Genomic DNA, 14,916 nt, shown 5'->3' with positions numbered 1-14,916 from the left:
AAAGCATCTAAACGGGGTGACAATATCACTAGATAAAAATGTCTCAAACAACTTCAACTCCAAAAAAGGTTCCTCGGCATCAATATCGGACTCTTCTCCATGCTTCAATGCTTCTTGAAGAGTAAAACAACACGATTTAAGTTTTGTTTCATCAAGCGCCTTCAACTTTTTAGGAAACAAAAAACCAAATAGTTTTTCGTATTGTTCGAATCTTGTTTCAAGAGCAGAAATCGATTGGTCAACAATACATAAAAAGTAGTTGACTCTAAAGTTTTCCTCGGGTGAAAACAAAACTTCTTGCACACGAGACTCGTCAAATTGTTTTTTCTAATAAGCGGACGACTTTGAGAGAATACCGGATCAACACCCATTTCAATGGCAATTTTTTTGCATCAACAATTGCCTTAGGAAACCCCACTTCTCTATAATTCTTGAAGTGTTTGATCAATTTCTTCACTTGTTTAATAGCATCATCGAGAACCATATCCTTGGCTTGCAATCTTTTGCTAACGAAATTCATCATTGATAATATTTCATACCAAATGACAATTGCTAAATAAAATTCATACTCACCAAATTCATTCTTTGTTAGCGTATTAGCATCGCTTTGAGTTTTATTATGCCCGTCGGTGTCCCTAATTTCAAGCAAAGCTTCTCTTACATCCGAAAGTTGAAATCTAATCAGTTTAACACTATCCACACGACTTTCCCAACGAGTAGGACACATTGACTTAAGAGTGAGTCCTTTAACATTGTCTTTCAAAACCGCCCACCTCTTAGTAGAATTAGCAAAGACGCTATAAATCCGTTGAATGACACCAAATAATTCTCTAGATTTAGTGCAAGCGTTAGCCATGTCACATAGTAAAAGATTAAGACTATGACAACCACATGCGGCATAAAAAGCCCTAGGATTTATATCTAAGAATTTCTTTTGAACTCCTTGATGTTTTCCTTTCATGTTTGATCCGTTATCATAGTCTTGACCACGCATATTATTGACATCAAGACCAAGAGACTTTAATTCCTCAAGTGTAACATCAAAAAGTCCTTTACCGGTGGTATCATCAACAACTAGAAACCTAAAAATGATTCCTCAATGGTAACCGAATTAGATTTTAAATTGATATTGACATACCTCACAATTATAGACATTTGTTCTTGGTGACTTATATCCGGGGTGCAATCGAGGATGATAGAATAATACTTTGCTTGCTTTATCTTCTCGGTGATTTCCGATCTAATCCGATGTGCTAGTAAACCGATTAAATCGTTTTGGATATTGTGACCAAGATAATGTACGTTGAGTTCGTCACTCATAATACGCCGTACATGTTCTTTTATAATTGGGTCGAACTCTTCCAACATCTCAACCAATCTCAAAAAGTTTCCATTATTTTTTTGGTATAACTTCTCTAAGGATCCCCGAAATGCTAAACCATTTTTAGCAAGAAATTTCACGAGTGCAATAATCCTAATAATAACTTCTCGCCAATAATCTCTTTCTTTCTTGAATTGTTCGTATGCAACTTTGTCGGTGGTTTCCTTACAATTCAACATCTTTCGCATTTCAAACCACCGTTTCATATTCTTCAAATGTTCGATGCCAAGCTCATGTTCTTTAAGTCTAACGGAACAATTTTTCCAAGTAGCAAAACCATCGCTATCTAACCCACCTTTCGGATGCCCTTTTCTAAAAAGTTTACAACAAAAACAAAATAATTTGTCAACCTCCTTTGAATACACTAGCCATAATCTATCATAAGTGTCCCCATTAGATAGACGTCTAGTATACATGCTTGAAGAAAACCGTCTTCCCGTTGAATTCACCCTATCAATAGGATCTCGTTTTGGACCTTTCTCAACCAACATATTAATCATGTACGGATTAAGGCCATCCCAATTTCTAGGATCAAAGATATCAATTTTTGTATTTATATTACCTCCATCCACATTAGCTCCATCCACATTAGCATCAACATCATGATCATCATCTTCATCCACATCATCATCATCATCTTTATCCACATCAATATCATCTTTATCAACACGAACATCCACATCAATATCATCTTCATCCTCATCGACATTACCATCAACATTAGCTTCGACATTAATCACATTATCTTCATCAACATAAACACGTTCTTGTTCTTCATTAACATTAGAAGTTTCTGGTTGTTTTGTAAAAAACATAAATATATCACCGACTTGAGACTTTCTTATTTATTCGTCACGTTTCCTCTTTTTGCGGTTTTCATTACCGGATAGGTATTTGTATTTAAGAGGAATTTTCCTAAAAAATAATATATATGTGTTAATATTATAAACAAAAACAAAGTAACACTAACTGTTATTCTGTTAATATAATTAATAATACAACTGTTAATTCAAATATTCAATAAACATAAACTGATAAAACAGCAATTCAACAACTGATTAACTCCCTAACTCATAAACTGATAATACAACTGTCACTAACCCTTGTTGAGTTACTGAGTTGCTGGCTTGCTGTTGCTGCTGGAGTCCTGGACAGACTGTACGGAGCCGGGTGCGGGCCTGCGGCGGTGGTCGGGTGGTGTCTGGTGGTCAGCGCCGGCGTGACTCATGGTGGTGGACTGGTGGTTTGTGGCTGTCTGGTGGTCAGTGAATCAGTGTATGTATACGTAATCGCTTGGAGATGGCCGATAGGGTTGTATTATTTTTTTAACCTTCAGACTTCTCTTCCTTTCTTCTGGATCTATTATTGGGGAATTGTGCATTTGGGCTACAAGTAATTAGGGAATTGGGCTACAAGTAATTGGGGATAGAAACAATTTATAAATGGGTCTAAACAAATTTTTTTTTTTAAATTTAAAAATTTTCGGGCTTACCGAGTGGTCGGGCCTATGGCGGTCGACTACCCTGCCATAGGCCTGGGCCGGCCCTGTTCTTACAGTCTTGAACTATAAGTGATTACAAAATCCGCGCATGAAATTTCGGGTTAGCTAAACGTTTCAATGTTGGCAACTTAGCATAGTTTTCGGAGAAAACGTTAGCTAAAACTTCCTCCATAAAGTATGCAATTACAAAAAGCGATGGTCCAAACCTAAAAAGTTTTTTTAAGAAGATAAAGTGTTAATCTAAGTCAGGGCCGGCCCAGGCCTATGGCAGGGTAGTCGACCGCCATAGGCCCGACCATTCGGTAGACCCGAAAATTTTAAAATTCTTTTTTATATTTAAAAAAAAAATGTTTAGGCCCATTTATAAATTGTTTCTATCCCCAATTACTTGTAGCCCAATTCCCCAATTATTTGTAGCCCAAATGCCCAATTCCCCAATAATAGATCCAGAAGTGAAGAAGAGAAGTCTGAAGGTTAAAAAAATAATACAACCCCATCGGCCATCTCCAAGCGATTACGTATACATACACTGAGTCACTGACCACCAGACAGCCACAAACCACCAGTCCACCACCGTGAGTCACGCCGGCGCTGACCACCAAACACCACCCGACCACCGCCGCAGGCCCGCACCCGGCTCAGTACCGTCCATCCAGGACTCCAGCAGCAACAGCAAGCCAACAACTCAGCAACTCAGCAAGGGTTAGTGACAGTTGTATTATCAGTTTATGAGTTAGGGAGTTAATCAGTTGTTGAATTGCTGTTTTATCAGTTTATGTTTATTGAATATTTGAATTAACATTTGTATTATTAATTATATTAACAGAATAACAGTTAGTGTTACTTTGGTTTTGTTTATAATATTAACACATATATTATTTTTTAGGAAAATGCCTCCTAAATACAAATACCTATCCGGTAATGAAAAACGCAAAAAGAGGAAACGTGACGAAGAAATAAGAAAGTCTCAAGCCGGTGATATATTTAAGTTTTTTACAAAACAACCAGAAACTTCAAACGTTAATGAAGAACAAGAACTTGTTTATGTTGATGAAGATAATGTGCTTAATGTCGAAGCTAATGTTGATGGTAATGTCGATGTGGATGAAGATGATATTGATGTGGATGTTCGTGTTGATAAAGATGATATTGATGTGGATAAAGATGATGATGATGATGTGGATGAAGATGATGATCATGATGTTGATGCTAATGTGGATGGAGCTAATGTGGATGGAGGTAATATAAATACAAAAATTGATATCTTTGATCCTAGAAATTGGGATGGCCTTAATCCGTACATGATTAATATGTTGGTTGAGAAAGGTCCAAAACGAGATCCTATTGTTAAGGGTCTGGTGAATTCAACCGGAAGACGGTTTTCTTCAAGCATGTATACTAGACGTCTATCTAATGGGGACACTTATGATAGAGTATGGCTAGTGTATTCAAAGGAGGTTGACAAATTATTTTGTTTTTGTTGTAAACTTTTTAGAAAAGGGCATCCGAAAGGTGGGTTAGATAGCGATGGTTTTGCTACTTGGAAAAATTGTTCCGTTAGACTTAAAGAACATGAGCTTGGCATCGAACATTTGAAGAATATGAAACGGTGGTTTGAAATGCGAAAGATGTTGAATTGTAAGGAAACCATCGACAAAGTTGCATACGAACAATTCAAGAAAGAAAGAGATTATTGGCGAGAAGTTATTATTAGGATTATTGCACTCGTGAAATTTCTTGCTAAAAATGGTTTAGCATTTCGGGGATCCTTAGAGAAGTTATACCAAAAAAATAATGGAAACTTTTTGAGATTGGTTGAGATGTTGGAAGAGTTCGACCCAATTATAAAAGAACATGTACGGTGTATTATGAGTGACGAACTCAACGTACATTATCTTGGTCACAATATCCAAAACGAGTTAATCGGTTTACTAGCACATCGGATTAGATCGGAAATCACCGAGAAGATAAAGCAAGCAAAGTATTATTCTATCATCCTCGATTGCACCCCGGATATAAGTCACCAAGAACAAATGTCTATAATTGTGAGGTATGTCAATATCAATTTAAAATCTAATTCGGTTACCATTGAGGAATCATTTTTAGGTTTCTAGTTGTTGATGATACCACCGGTAAAGGACTTTTTGATGGTACACTTGAAGAATTAAAGTCTCTTGGTCTTGATGTCAATAATATGCGTGGTCAAGACTATGATAACGGATCAAACATGAAAGGAAAACATCAATGAGTTCAAAAGAGATTCTTAGATATAAATCCTAGGGCTTTTTTATGCCGCATGTGGTTGTCAAAGTCTTAATCTTGTACTATGTGACATGGCTAAGGCTTGCACTAAATCTAGAGAATTATTTGGTGTCATTCAACGGATTTATAGTGTCTTTGCTAATTCTACTAAGAGGTGGGCGGTTTTGAAAGACAATGTTAAAGGACTCACTCTTAAGTCAATGTGTCCTACTCGTTGGGAAAGTCGTGTGGATAGTGTTAAACTGATTAGATTTCAACTTTCGGATGTAAGAGAAGCTTTGCTTGAAATTAGGGACACCGACGGGCATAATAAAACTCAAAGCGATGCTAATACGCTAACAAAGAATGAATTTGGTGAGTATGAATTTTATTTAGCAATTGTCATTTGGTATGAAATATTATCAATGATGAATTTCGTTAGCAAAAGATTGCAAGCCAAGGATATGGTTCTCGATGATGCTATTAAACAAGTGAAGAAATTGATCAAACACTTCAAGAATTATAGAGAAGTGGGGTTTCCTAAGGCAATTGTTGATGCTAAAAAATTGCCATTGAAATGGGTGTTGATCCGGTATTCTCTCAAAGTCGTCCGCTTATTAGGAAAAAACAATTTGACGAGTCTCGTGTGCAAGAAGTTTTGTTTTCACCCGAGGAAAACTTTAGAGTCAACTACTTTTTATGTATTGTTGACCAATCGATTTCTTCTCTTGAAACAAGATTCGAACAATACGAAAAACTATTTGGTTTTTTGTTTCCTAAAAAGTTGAAGGCGCTTGATGAAACAAAACTTAATTCGTGTTGTTATACTCTTCAAGAAGCATTGAAGCATGGAGAAGAGTCCGATATTGATGCCGAGGAACCTTTTTTGGAGTTGAAGTTGTTTGAGACATTTTTATCTAGTGATATTGTCACCCCTTTGGATGCTTTAAACAATGTGGTGCAACATGGGTTTTTTCCTAACACGGTAAATGCATATCGAGTGTTGTTGACTATTCCGGTAACCGTTGCTTCGGCCGAAAGAAGCTTTTCAAAATTGAAGTTGTTGAAGACTTACATGCGATCCACAATGTCCAAAGAAAGACTTAATGGCTTGGCGATGATATCTATTGAGAGAGATGTGTTGGAAAGCATAGATTATCAAGAATTGATCGAGAGTTTTGCTTCAAAAAATGCAAGGCGAACATCGCGTTTCGTTTAGGTATGTAAATTAGATTATTTTGCTACAATTTTTATGTTTTGTGTATTGAAATTAATATTATCATCGTATGATTTGCTTTTTTATTTGAGTTATCGAGTTTATATTTTACTTTCTTAAGGTCCAAATTTAGATTCGCCTTCGGCCCAAATTTTTATTGGGTTTCTCGGTGCCGAGCCTGATCTAAGTGTTTGGTTATTCGGGTGTTTTTTTTTAATCGTTGTCATTAATTTAGAAAAAATTGTTTCATAATATAAGATCTTCGTTGTTCGGTTTAGTGAACTTGATTTTGTTTAAACTGCTATAATTTTGGTTTTTTTTTTGGTTCCTCTCTCTCCAGGTCAAAGACTATCGGATTTCTGATCCCCACCAGCATAAGATGCCTCTGGTGATTTGGGATCAATTCGATTGTTAGCCGGTTGCTACCAAGATTCCAACCCCTAAGAAGCATTACGAGTCCTTGAATATGGTTTGTGCGTTTTATTAACTCGGGATTCCAACTCTCAATAAGCATTAAGATAACATGTAAGCTTTTGATGAAGGTGACAAGGACCAAAAATCGATTGTACAAGATTAGTCTCAAGATAACAAGTCCTGGTAAACGAGCTATCATTGGAATGAAAAATTTTGCAGGTAGGGATCTTCAAAGTATTGGACTGAAAGAAGACAAGCCGGTTACGAGTCAAATTCCAATCAAAGATCCAAGTTCCAAAATTCAAAGTCCAAAGAAGAGTGTTTTGGAAGTTAAAAGCGCGGTCAAGAAAGTGATTCAAACCCAAGGGAAGATGGGTAATGATTAAACGAAGCAAGTGTGTTTTCTAGCCAAGTGGAGCCGAAAGAACATTGCAAGAGATCATGAAAATCCTTGGGAGAATCAAGAGAATGATGACAAGGGTTAAGTTGAAGACCCGCCAATTTCGAGTAGGAAATTAGGGGGTGAGTCGCGAGACTCAGGTACAACAATTGTGGGGGTGATTGTTGGGTCAATTGTTGTTTGGCCCAAGTGTACGGCCCAACCCAATAATTAGGTTTTATTATATCTGGTAATGTCTTGGCTAACAAGTCAGGGTTAGTCTATATAAATCGAGTTATGGTTAGACATTAGAGGGGGTGAAGTTGGTGTAACCAAGTTAGGGTTCATTAAGAGTAAAACCGAGTTAGGGCTTGAGAGATTTGTAATCAGTTTTTAGAGTTAAATTTTCTGATTAATATAAACGAGAGTTATTCGTTTAGTTTGTCTGTTGATTATCGATACGGGACTTGATCGGCCTCGATCAAACCAACGTGTTGATCCTCTTGGTTGGTCGACAAGTTGAAAACGACACTGTGACCTGACAATGAAGTAACCTTGAAAAAACGGATGTTTTTCGATAGAAGATGGTGTTCTACAACCTTGGTTAGCATCGACAATCACAAACATGATTGAGTTTATTGTTTGGTTATTTAACGTGACTCACTTACCAACTCAAAGGTTGAATCGATATCATGAGCAAGAAACAAATAGACGATAACACAATATTTAGAGAAAACTCACTTTATTATAATTAGGAAAATAACTCAATGGTAAAGTTAAAATATAAAGGACAACAAAAATGAGAATGATGAGAAGGAATCCAGTCTATTGATCTTAGATTTGAATTGCTGAGATTAATTTAATAAACAAGAATTGATGAAAGGGGCATTAAGGTAATAACTCATATTTGTTGACTTTCTCTCTAAACATGCAAGGCACATGTCAATTCCCCCATCATTTTAAAATATCCATAACTTTTTCATACGACATTATTTTTTTTTTAAAAAAATCACCATAATAATAAGCGTATTTTTATCTTTAATATGAGAATCATATTGTTATATAAAAATAAAAAAAAAATTAATGGGTTTTTTAATTGTGTTTTTTTGTTGTTCATTGTGTCATTGTGTAATATGTTGTTCTCATTGTGTTTTACATTTCAAGTCATTGTGTTATATATATTCACCATTGTGTGTTACATTTTAGGCCATTGTGTTATACGCATTCGCCATTGTATATTACGTTTTAGGTCATTGTCTTATACGTATTCACCATTGTGTTTTACATTTCAAGTTATTGTGTAACATGTATTAATGACGAAAAAAGACACACTGGTGTGGGAAAAGACACAATGACGAAAAAAGACACAATGATAAGCGAAAAGACACAATGGTGTGCGAAAAGACACAATGAAGAAAAAAGACACAATGACGAAAAAAGACACAATGATAAGTGAAAAGACAAAATTGTGTGCGAAAAAACACACTGGTGTGTGAAAAGACATAATGACGAAAAAGACACAATTATAAGCGAAAAGACACAATGGTGTGCGAAAATACACAATGACGAAAAAATACACAATTATAAGCGAAAATACACAATGGTGTGCGAAAAGACACAATGACGAAAAAAGACACAATGATAAGCGAAAAGACACAATGGTGTGCGAAAAGACACAATGGTGTGCGAAAAAAGACACAATGATAAGCGAAAAGACACAATGGTGTGGGAAAAGACACAATGACGAAAAAAGACACAATGATAAGCGAAAAAACACAATGGTGTGCGAAAAGACACAATGGTGTGCGAAAAAAGACACAATTATAAGCGAAAAGACACAATGGTGTGCGAAAAGACACAATGACGAAAAAAAACAAAATGATAAGCGAAAAAGACACATTGACGTGATTTTTGTTTTAAATTTTATATAACAAAAATCATACTCATATTAAAGATAAAAAAACGTTTGTTATTATGATGAATTTTTTTTTAAAAAAAAAATACCATACGAAAAAGTTATAAACGTTCTAAAACGATAGGGATAGTAACATGTGTCTTGCATGTGGAGAGAGAAATTGTGTACAATTACTTCTATACCATTTTTCTTTTGGTCCCCACTTGACACATGCCAATTATTTATGACTTCTCACACTTCTCATTTTTGTTACCCTTTATAAAATAATTTGACCCAATAACTCAAACCCTAATTATAATACCTCTTGGTAATGACATATTATATTTATAGAGTAATTAACCCAAACTTGTTAAAAAAGAAAACTACAAAACACTAACAGATCACAAACTATTACCTAACGGGCTAAACCATCTATCCCCTCACGGACACTTAAACTTAGTTACTTCAGATTTTTTAATCTTGTACGTACGTAGTCTCCTGTTTTTACATATTAAATTAAGTGACTGTTCGATTATGTTATTACCTTCTTTTGACTAAGCTAGCTTCGTCTTTCTACCTGCTCCCACCAAAGGTAATTAACTATCCAGATGGTCATATCACACGATCCAAACAACCTACAAATTCAACATGTCACTCACCCAACTTTGTCAAACAACTAAATCACATTTTATTTCATCCAGAGAATCAAAATTGTCTTTCTTTTGGGAAAAATTGCTAGTTATATCAAAATAGTAGTGCAACTGTTGATGGTTAAGGCTTGGGATCGTTGAGGTCTTAGGTTCGAAACTTGACTTAAGGGGTTTCATCCATGATGGTGTTCCTGTGTGAGTCGGGTCTGGAGCGTCAAAAACAGTATGGACGGTTGACATTCCTTGTCAGGAAGGAAGGCCCATTCCTAATTGAGGGTAGTTCTAAACGTTATTAAAAAATATCAAAACAGTACTTGAATGTTTGGAAATTTCATTACATATTCTATTATATACTTGAGTTCTCAAACAGCATTTTAAATGTTCCAGGTGAAACAGTTTAGCCAATATCATGTTACATATAAATTGACGCTCAAACTTCGTAGATAACTAAGTGTTACATGACCGTAACCTCAAAGTAAATACAACATGACCAGTCTTACATGGGCTAGCATTATTTTCTTATTATATAATGGGTAAACAAAAGATTTAAACCCACGCGTTCTGTGATCTGAAGGTTTTAACATTTAAGTTAAATGTTTTGCTGGTGTGATGTTGCATTCATTGTCGTAGAAGCTCAACGGTGAAATCGACGTATCATCATACGAATATTCTTGGAAGATGTTGTCAAGAAACAATTCCTGATTAATGTTATTGAACTCCAGGTCTTCCAATGGGTAGAGTTCTCTCCAAAAGCATTGAAGATCTTCAACCGTTCCGGGGAACCGATATCATATGTAAATTCCGCTTGGTGTCCTTGGAGAGGAGTACTTATGTTGAATGTAGAGTTATCGTCTTCGTACAGGAGGAAGTTGGTCATGTCGTTTGCATGATTTACGTCCTCCTTTTTATAAACATTTTGAGATTCAGAACATTGTGACATGATGTTCATGTGCTTTTTCTTAGACATTTTGATCACTGGCTTGTTTTCTACACGCTTCTTTAGTGTAGTGTGCCAGTAATTTTTGACTTCGTTGTCACTTCTTCCGGGAAGTTTCCTCGCAATTGCAGACCATCTGTGAAAAATATATTACATGCAAAAGCACATATTTATGGTAAAACTGTCAACATTGACCAGAAAAAAACACAAAAACAAATTGGCCACCATTTTCGCTGCTTCGGTGACAAACGAACTTCATAGAGATAGTTTGATGAAAAATTGGAAGTGCCTCAGTTAAAATCTCCATATATGGAGTTCATTGCCATACCAATGAACAACAAAAAGAAATGCCAAAACTCGCATGGGTTCGCTTGTAGTGGTAGCAAACTACCTAGAAGTACAAATTTTTCAAAAAGAAAAAAGAAGTTCAAAAGTACTATCATAAAGTACAACTAATTTGAACTATAACTGGTATTATACCTATTCCCAAGAATTGCATGAAAATGGAGTATGCTTCGTTCTTCTTCTTTGGTAAAGCATCCTTTCTTTAGGTCAGGCTTCAAATAGTTCACCCATCGGAGCCGACAACTCTTCCCGCTTCTTACTAGGCCTACAAACGAAAGAAACATGCCATAAGGTTGATACTCGCTATCTCCGCTTTAGATTGAACAAACTGTATATGTGATAGGACAAATTAAACATCAAAAACTAGTTCCTTAATGTTTACCAGCGTATTTGGGCATGTGAGACCAATTCCAGATGCCATATCTACTGATATAGTTAATCAACTTTAGATCTTCTTCAAGGCTCCATGCACCTTTTTTCAGGCTTCCTTTCATCTCCCCTTTTGAAGTCCTCATGGCTTTTAAGAATATTTATTGATAGTCTTATATATGGAGCATACCATTTGCAATGAGTTAATTGACGCACAAGAGTGAGACACCAACATTTATAGTGCATAACTTTTGATGGTCAAATTTGGTGGCGTGTCCTTTGTTCAAACTTGTAGAAATTTCGTTGGACAAGCTCACTTTGCGTGCTTTCAGGATATATAGATATTGAATTCAATTGTAGTCAAGCAACGCCCATCATCGAAGAATTATCCATGTTACGCTTTGAAGCTATATATTCGGATCAATATATGTATCTGTTAAATTTGATACCGTAATATATGGATAATACCATATATAGTGCCATATATGTAATTTATCTATAAATATAAATAGTGCTTTACTCGGCGCGCTGCGTCAAGGGAGTTGAAATCTGCTTAACTACTTGTTGTGTTGCGGTAGTGTACTAATGTGGATCCGGTTGGCAATAGTTAAGTTCGTAAAGAAACCGACACTAAATTAAAAACACAGAAAACAGTAATGATGCTCGCATAACTTATGATAATAATAAATTAACATAAATTAGGTCCGTAACGATAACGACATGAATTTAAACGTGAGTGTTGTCGGTCCCACCGTTGAGGCGGTGAGTTGGCACAAATTCGGTCGGTTTTGGTTACGTCGTTACGGTACCAGAACTAAACAAACTGTCGGTAAAATCCAGGCGTTCGTAAAACCATAGTGTTTTTAGTTTCGGACGTTGCCATGGTGAACCTGGATGTTGGTAAAACTCGGCGTTGTGGTCCAAGGTGCTGAGGTGACGCGAATTCGGTCGGGTTCCTAGTAAAACCTGGGTGTTGGTAAAACCACAACGTGTAAAAGCTGAGCGTTATGATGGCGAGTGGATGCAAATTTGGTATCGGTTACTTTCGTTATGGTAAAGACAACGTTGGTAAAACCTAAAAAATAAATTCGTAATATTAACATCTTAAACGATTAACTTATTAAAGTTTTTAAAACTGCGTTTACTATTTCGTTAAAACCTTGGTGTTGGTAAAACCTGATCGTTACCGATCCCGGGCATTACGGTGGTGAGGCGGCGTGAATTTGGTCGATTGCGTTCTCATATCGACACTTAAATAAAAGGGTCAGTAAAACTTGGGCGTTGGTAAAACCCGAGCGTTTTTTGTCATGGGCGTTGCGCGATGAGTCGGTAAATCTTGGGTGTTGGTAAAATCGGAGCGTTGTCCGTCATGGGTGATGCTCGATGAGTCGGTAATTCTTGGGCATCGGTAAAACCTGAGCGTTGAGGCGGTGAGTCGACGCGAAATCGGTCAGTTCAGTTACGTTCGTTACTATACTAGAATTAAAAGTAGGTCGACAAAACCCGGACATTAGTAACACCCGAGTGTTGTTGGTACCCGGAGTTGCGGCGGTGAGTCGGTAAGAGCCGAGCGTTGTCGGTTTCGGGAGACGCGGTGAGTCGATGTGAATTCAGTCGGTTTTCATTACATTTGTTACAATATCGGAACTAAACGGAAAAATATATAAAAATTAACGCAACCCGTTAATATTCCGCTACTTGGCCAAATGACGATCACTGCGGCACCGAATTGCCTTTTAATCTTTACTAGTTTTTTTTAACCTAGTGCGTTACACCTGGACAACTGGTAAAACCCCAATGTATAAAACTCAGGCTTTACAACAGAAAGTCACAACAAATTAGATGGGTGTCGGTTACATTTGCGGTGGAAGAACAATCAAATATGTAGATAAAGGCGTGTGCAATTACAATCAAAAAGAAAAATGATAGTAGAGAAACGTATCAAAACATGTGGAAGTAAATCCATGCATACAGTGACTTGTAAACAATGTTAGAACACAAGTCCATGTGTTGCTACATACAACGCAAAACCAAAAAAAATATCCACTATTGCGGACATCCAGATTCGAACTATGGTTGCAAAGGTAACAACCAAATGACTTATAGCAATCCACACAAGCCACACTACCAAAGAGTTAGATCATGTCTTTATTCCAGAAATATATCTTACACACAAAAGTCTAGGGAAACTTCTTTGTGGCACCAAACTTTTCAATTATACTAATTAATATATACAAGATAATATGATGTTGAAATTGAAGCACATGCTATTGATAAATAGGTGTAAAAATCTCATTATTTGAGACACTATTCACTAAGTTATGTTAGAGCATCCACAATCGACATGTATAGACCTTGTTTATGGATTAACGAACATTGTGGAAAAACTCTATTTCTCTGTCATTCTATGAGTCTCTTCACTTTTGTGTATGACATCGCCACTCCCTTTGGCAGCATCTGCTAATACATGTCTTACCGAAATAGAATTTGAAACTTGATATCCTCTTAACTAACATACAAAGATTTCTCAGTGGAATGAATAACTCGTTCGAATCGACATGAGAGTCCAATTATATTGCATTTCCAGAATCCATGTTGTATAACTGAAAGATGTTGACCTCTTTGCTTCTCTCAAATTTGCTCATTCGTCCCGTGACGTGAATCAGAGCAAACAAGTTGGGCACAAATTGCTTTTAATGTGGGCTAAATGTTCGGAGGTGCGTTCCAGACATCAAACAAGATACAAATGTGGTATGTGGGCCATTACTTTTAACGGCTATTTAACTAAAAAAACAAAGTTGATTATTTATTTTGTATAGGTTATTCTCACACCACATAGATTATTTGGATACCAGGCGCGCCTATATAGCTTGTAGAGGCTATACAAGCCGTATAGATGCAAATTTTTGTCAAATTACATCGGAGAGTGTCAGGTGTTTGAAGTCTATACAGCTCATATAGGGGTTATATGGCCTATATAGCCTGAAAAAACTGTCATCATGTCCCTCCGTACATTAATTAGTCATGTGAGTGCTATACGATTCGTATAGTCCTTATATGAGCCATATAGAGTTGTTGAAACACCAGGATGGCGATGTTTGAATATAACAACCTTTTGTTAAATGAAAATCCCTTAACAACAACTCTCTTTAAAAATGAAATAAAATAAGTTATTTCAAGTTATAAATATCTATTAAAATAACATCCGTACACTTTCATAATTCACACCAGTAAGATGCACTTCTTCTTTAAGAAACACATACTTTCAAAAAAAAAATGGTTGATAACACTTCATTTCAACAATAACTAAACGATGTCCGAACTCTAATGTTGAGATAACCCATCCTGACTCGAAACCGAGGCAATTCCAGAATCCAAATAGGGGTCTTGCTTTTTTGGTCAATTTCAACACCACAAACTACATGTTGTAGAATTATTGAAATGCCCAAAATCTTCAACAAATTCAGTTTTCATCATTTAATCCCGACTTTAATCCATATGCACTGTATCCATCACCTTCATCTACTCTATTGTAGGGAACATCGTACCCATCACGACTGCTCATCGTGCATTTACTCACATCTATGTT

The 14,916-nt window shown here is 36.3% G+C and overlaps 2 protein-coding genes and 1 pseudogene across 3 annotated transcripts; 1 reads left to right on the top strand and 2 right to left on the bottom strand.

Annotated features, from left to right (window-relative positions):
• Positions 1 to 313: 313 nt before the first annotated feature.
• Positions 314 to 2,196, bottom strand: LOC143567078 (uncharacterized). Its single transcript, XM_077053592.1, has 4 exons — positions 2,005 to 2,196; positions 1,796 to 1,860; positions 1,139 to 1,693; positions 314 to 1,082 (listed from the first exon to the last, which is right to left on the bottom strand). The coding sequence occupies exons 1-4, from the start codon at positions 2,194 to 2,196 to the stop codon at positions 314 to 316; spliced, it is 1,581 nt and encodes a 526-aa protein (XP_076909707.1).
• Positions 2,197 to 5,215: 3,019 nt separating this feature from the next.
• Positions 5,216 to 6,342, top strand: LOC143567077 (uncharacterized). The gene is made up of 2 exons (XM_077053591.1): positions 5,216 to 5,824; positions 5,908 to 6,342. Exons 1-2 carry the CDS (start codon positions 5,216 to 5,218, stop codon positions 6,340 to 6,342), a joined length of 1,044 nt encoding a protein of 347 aa, XP_076909706.1.
• A 3,757-nt stretch (positions 6,343 to 10,099) lies between these two features.
• On the bottom strand, positions 10,100 to 11,654 carry LOC143567075 (transcription factor MYB15-like; annotated as a pseudogene). Its single transcript, XR_013141339.1, has 2 exons — positions 11,094 to 11,654; positions 10,100 to 10,749 (listed from the first exon to the last, which is right to left on the bottom strand). The product of XR_013141339.1 is annotated as a transcription factor MYB15-like (transcript).
• Positions 11,655 to 14,916: the final 3,262 nt, after the last annotated feature.

Source organism: Bidens hawaiensis, unplaced genomic scaffold, assembly GCF_021521415.1.
Source record: "Bidens hawaiensis isolate Kalapana, Puna unplaced genomic scaffold, B.hawaiensis_p1.1 tig00023209_1, whole genome shotgun sequence".
In the NCBI taxonomy this organism is placed as follows: Eukaryota; Viridiplantae; Streptophyta; class Magnoliopsida; order Asterales; family Asteraceae; genus Bidens; species Bidens hawaiensis.
The sequence above is the reverse complement of the archived record's forward strand: the minus strand, read 5'-3'. Positions and strand labels throughout refer to the sequence as shown.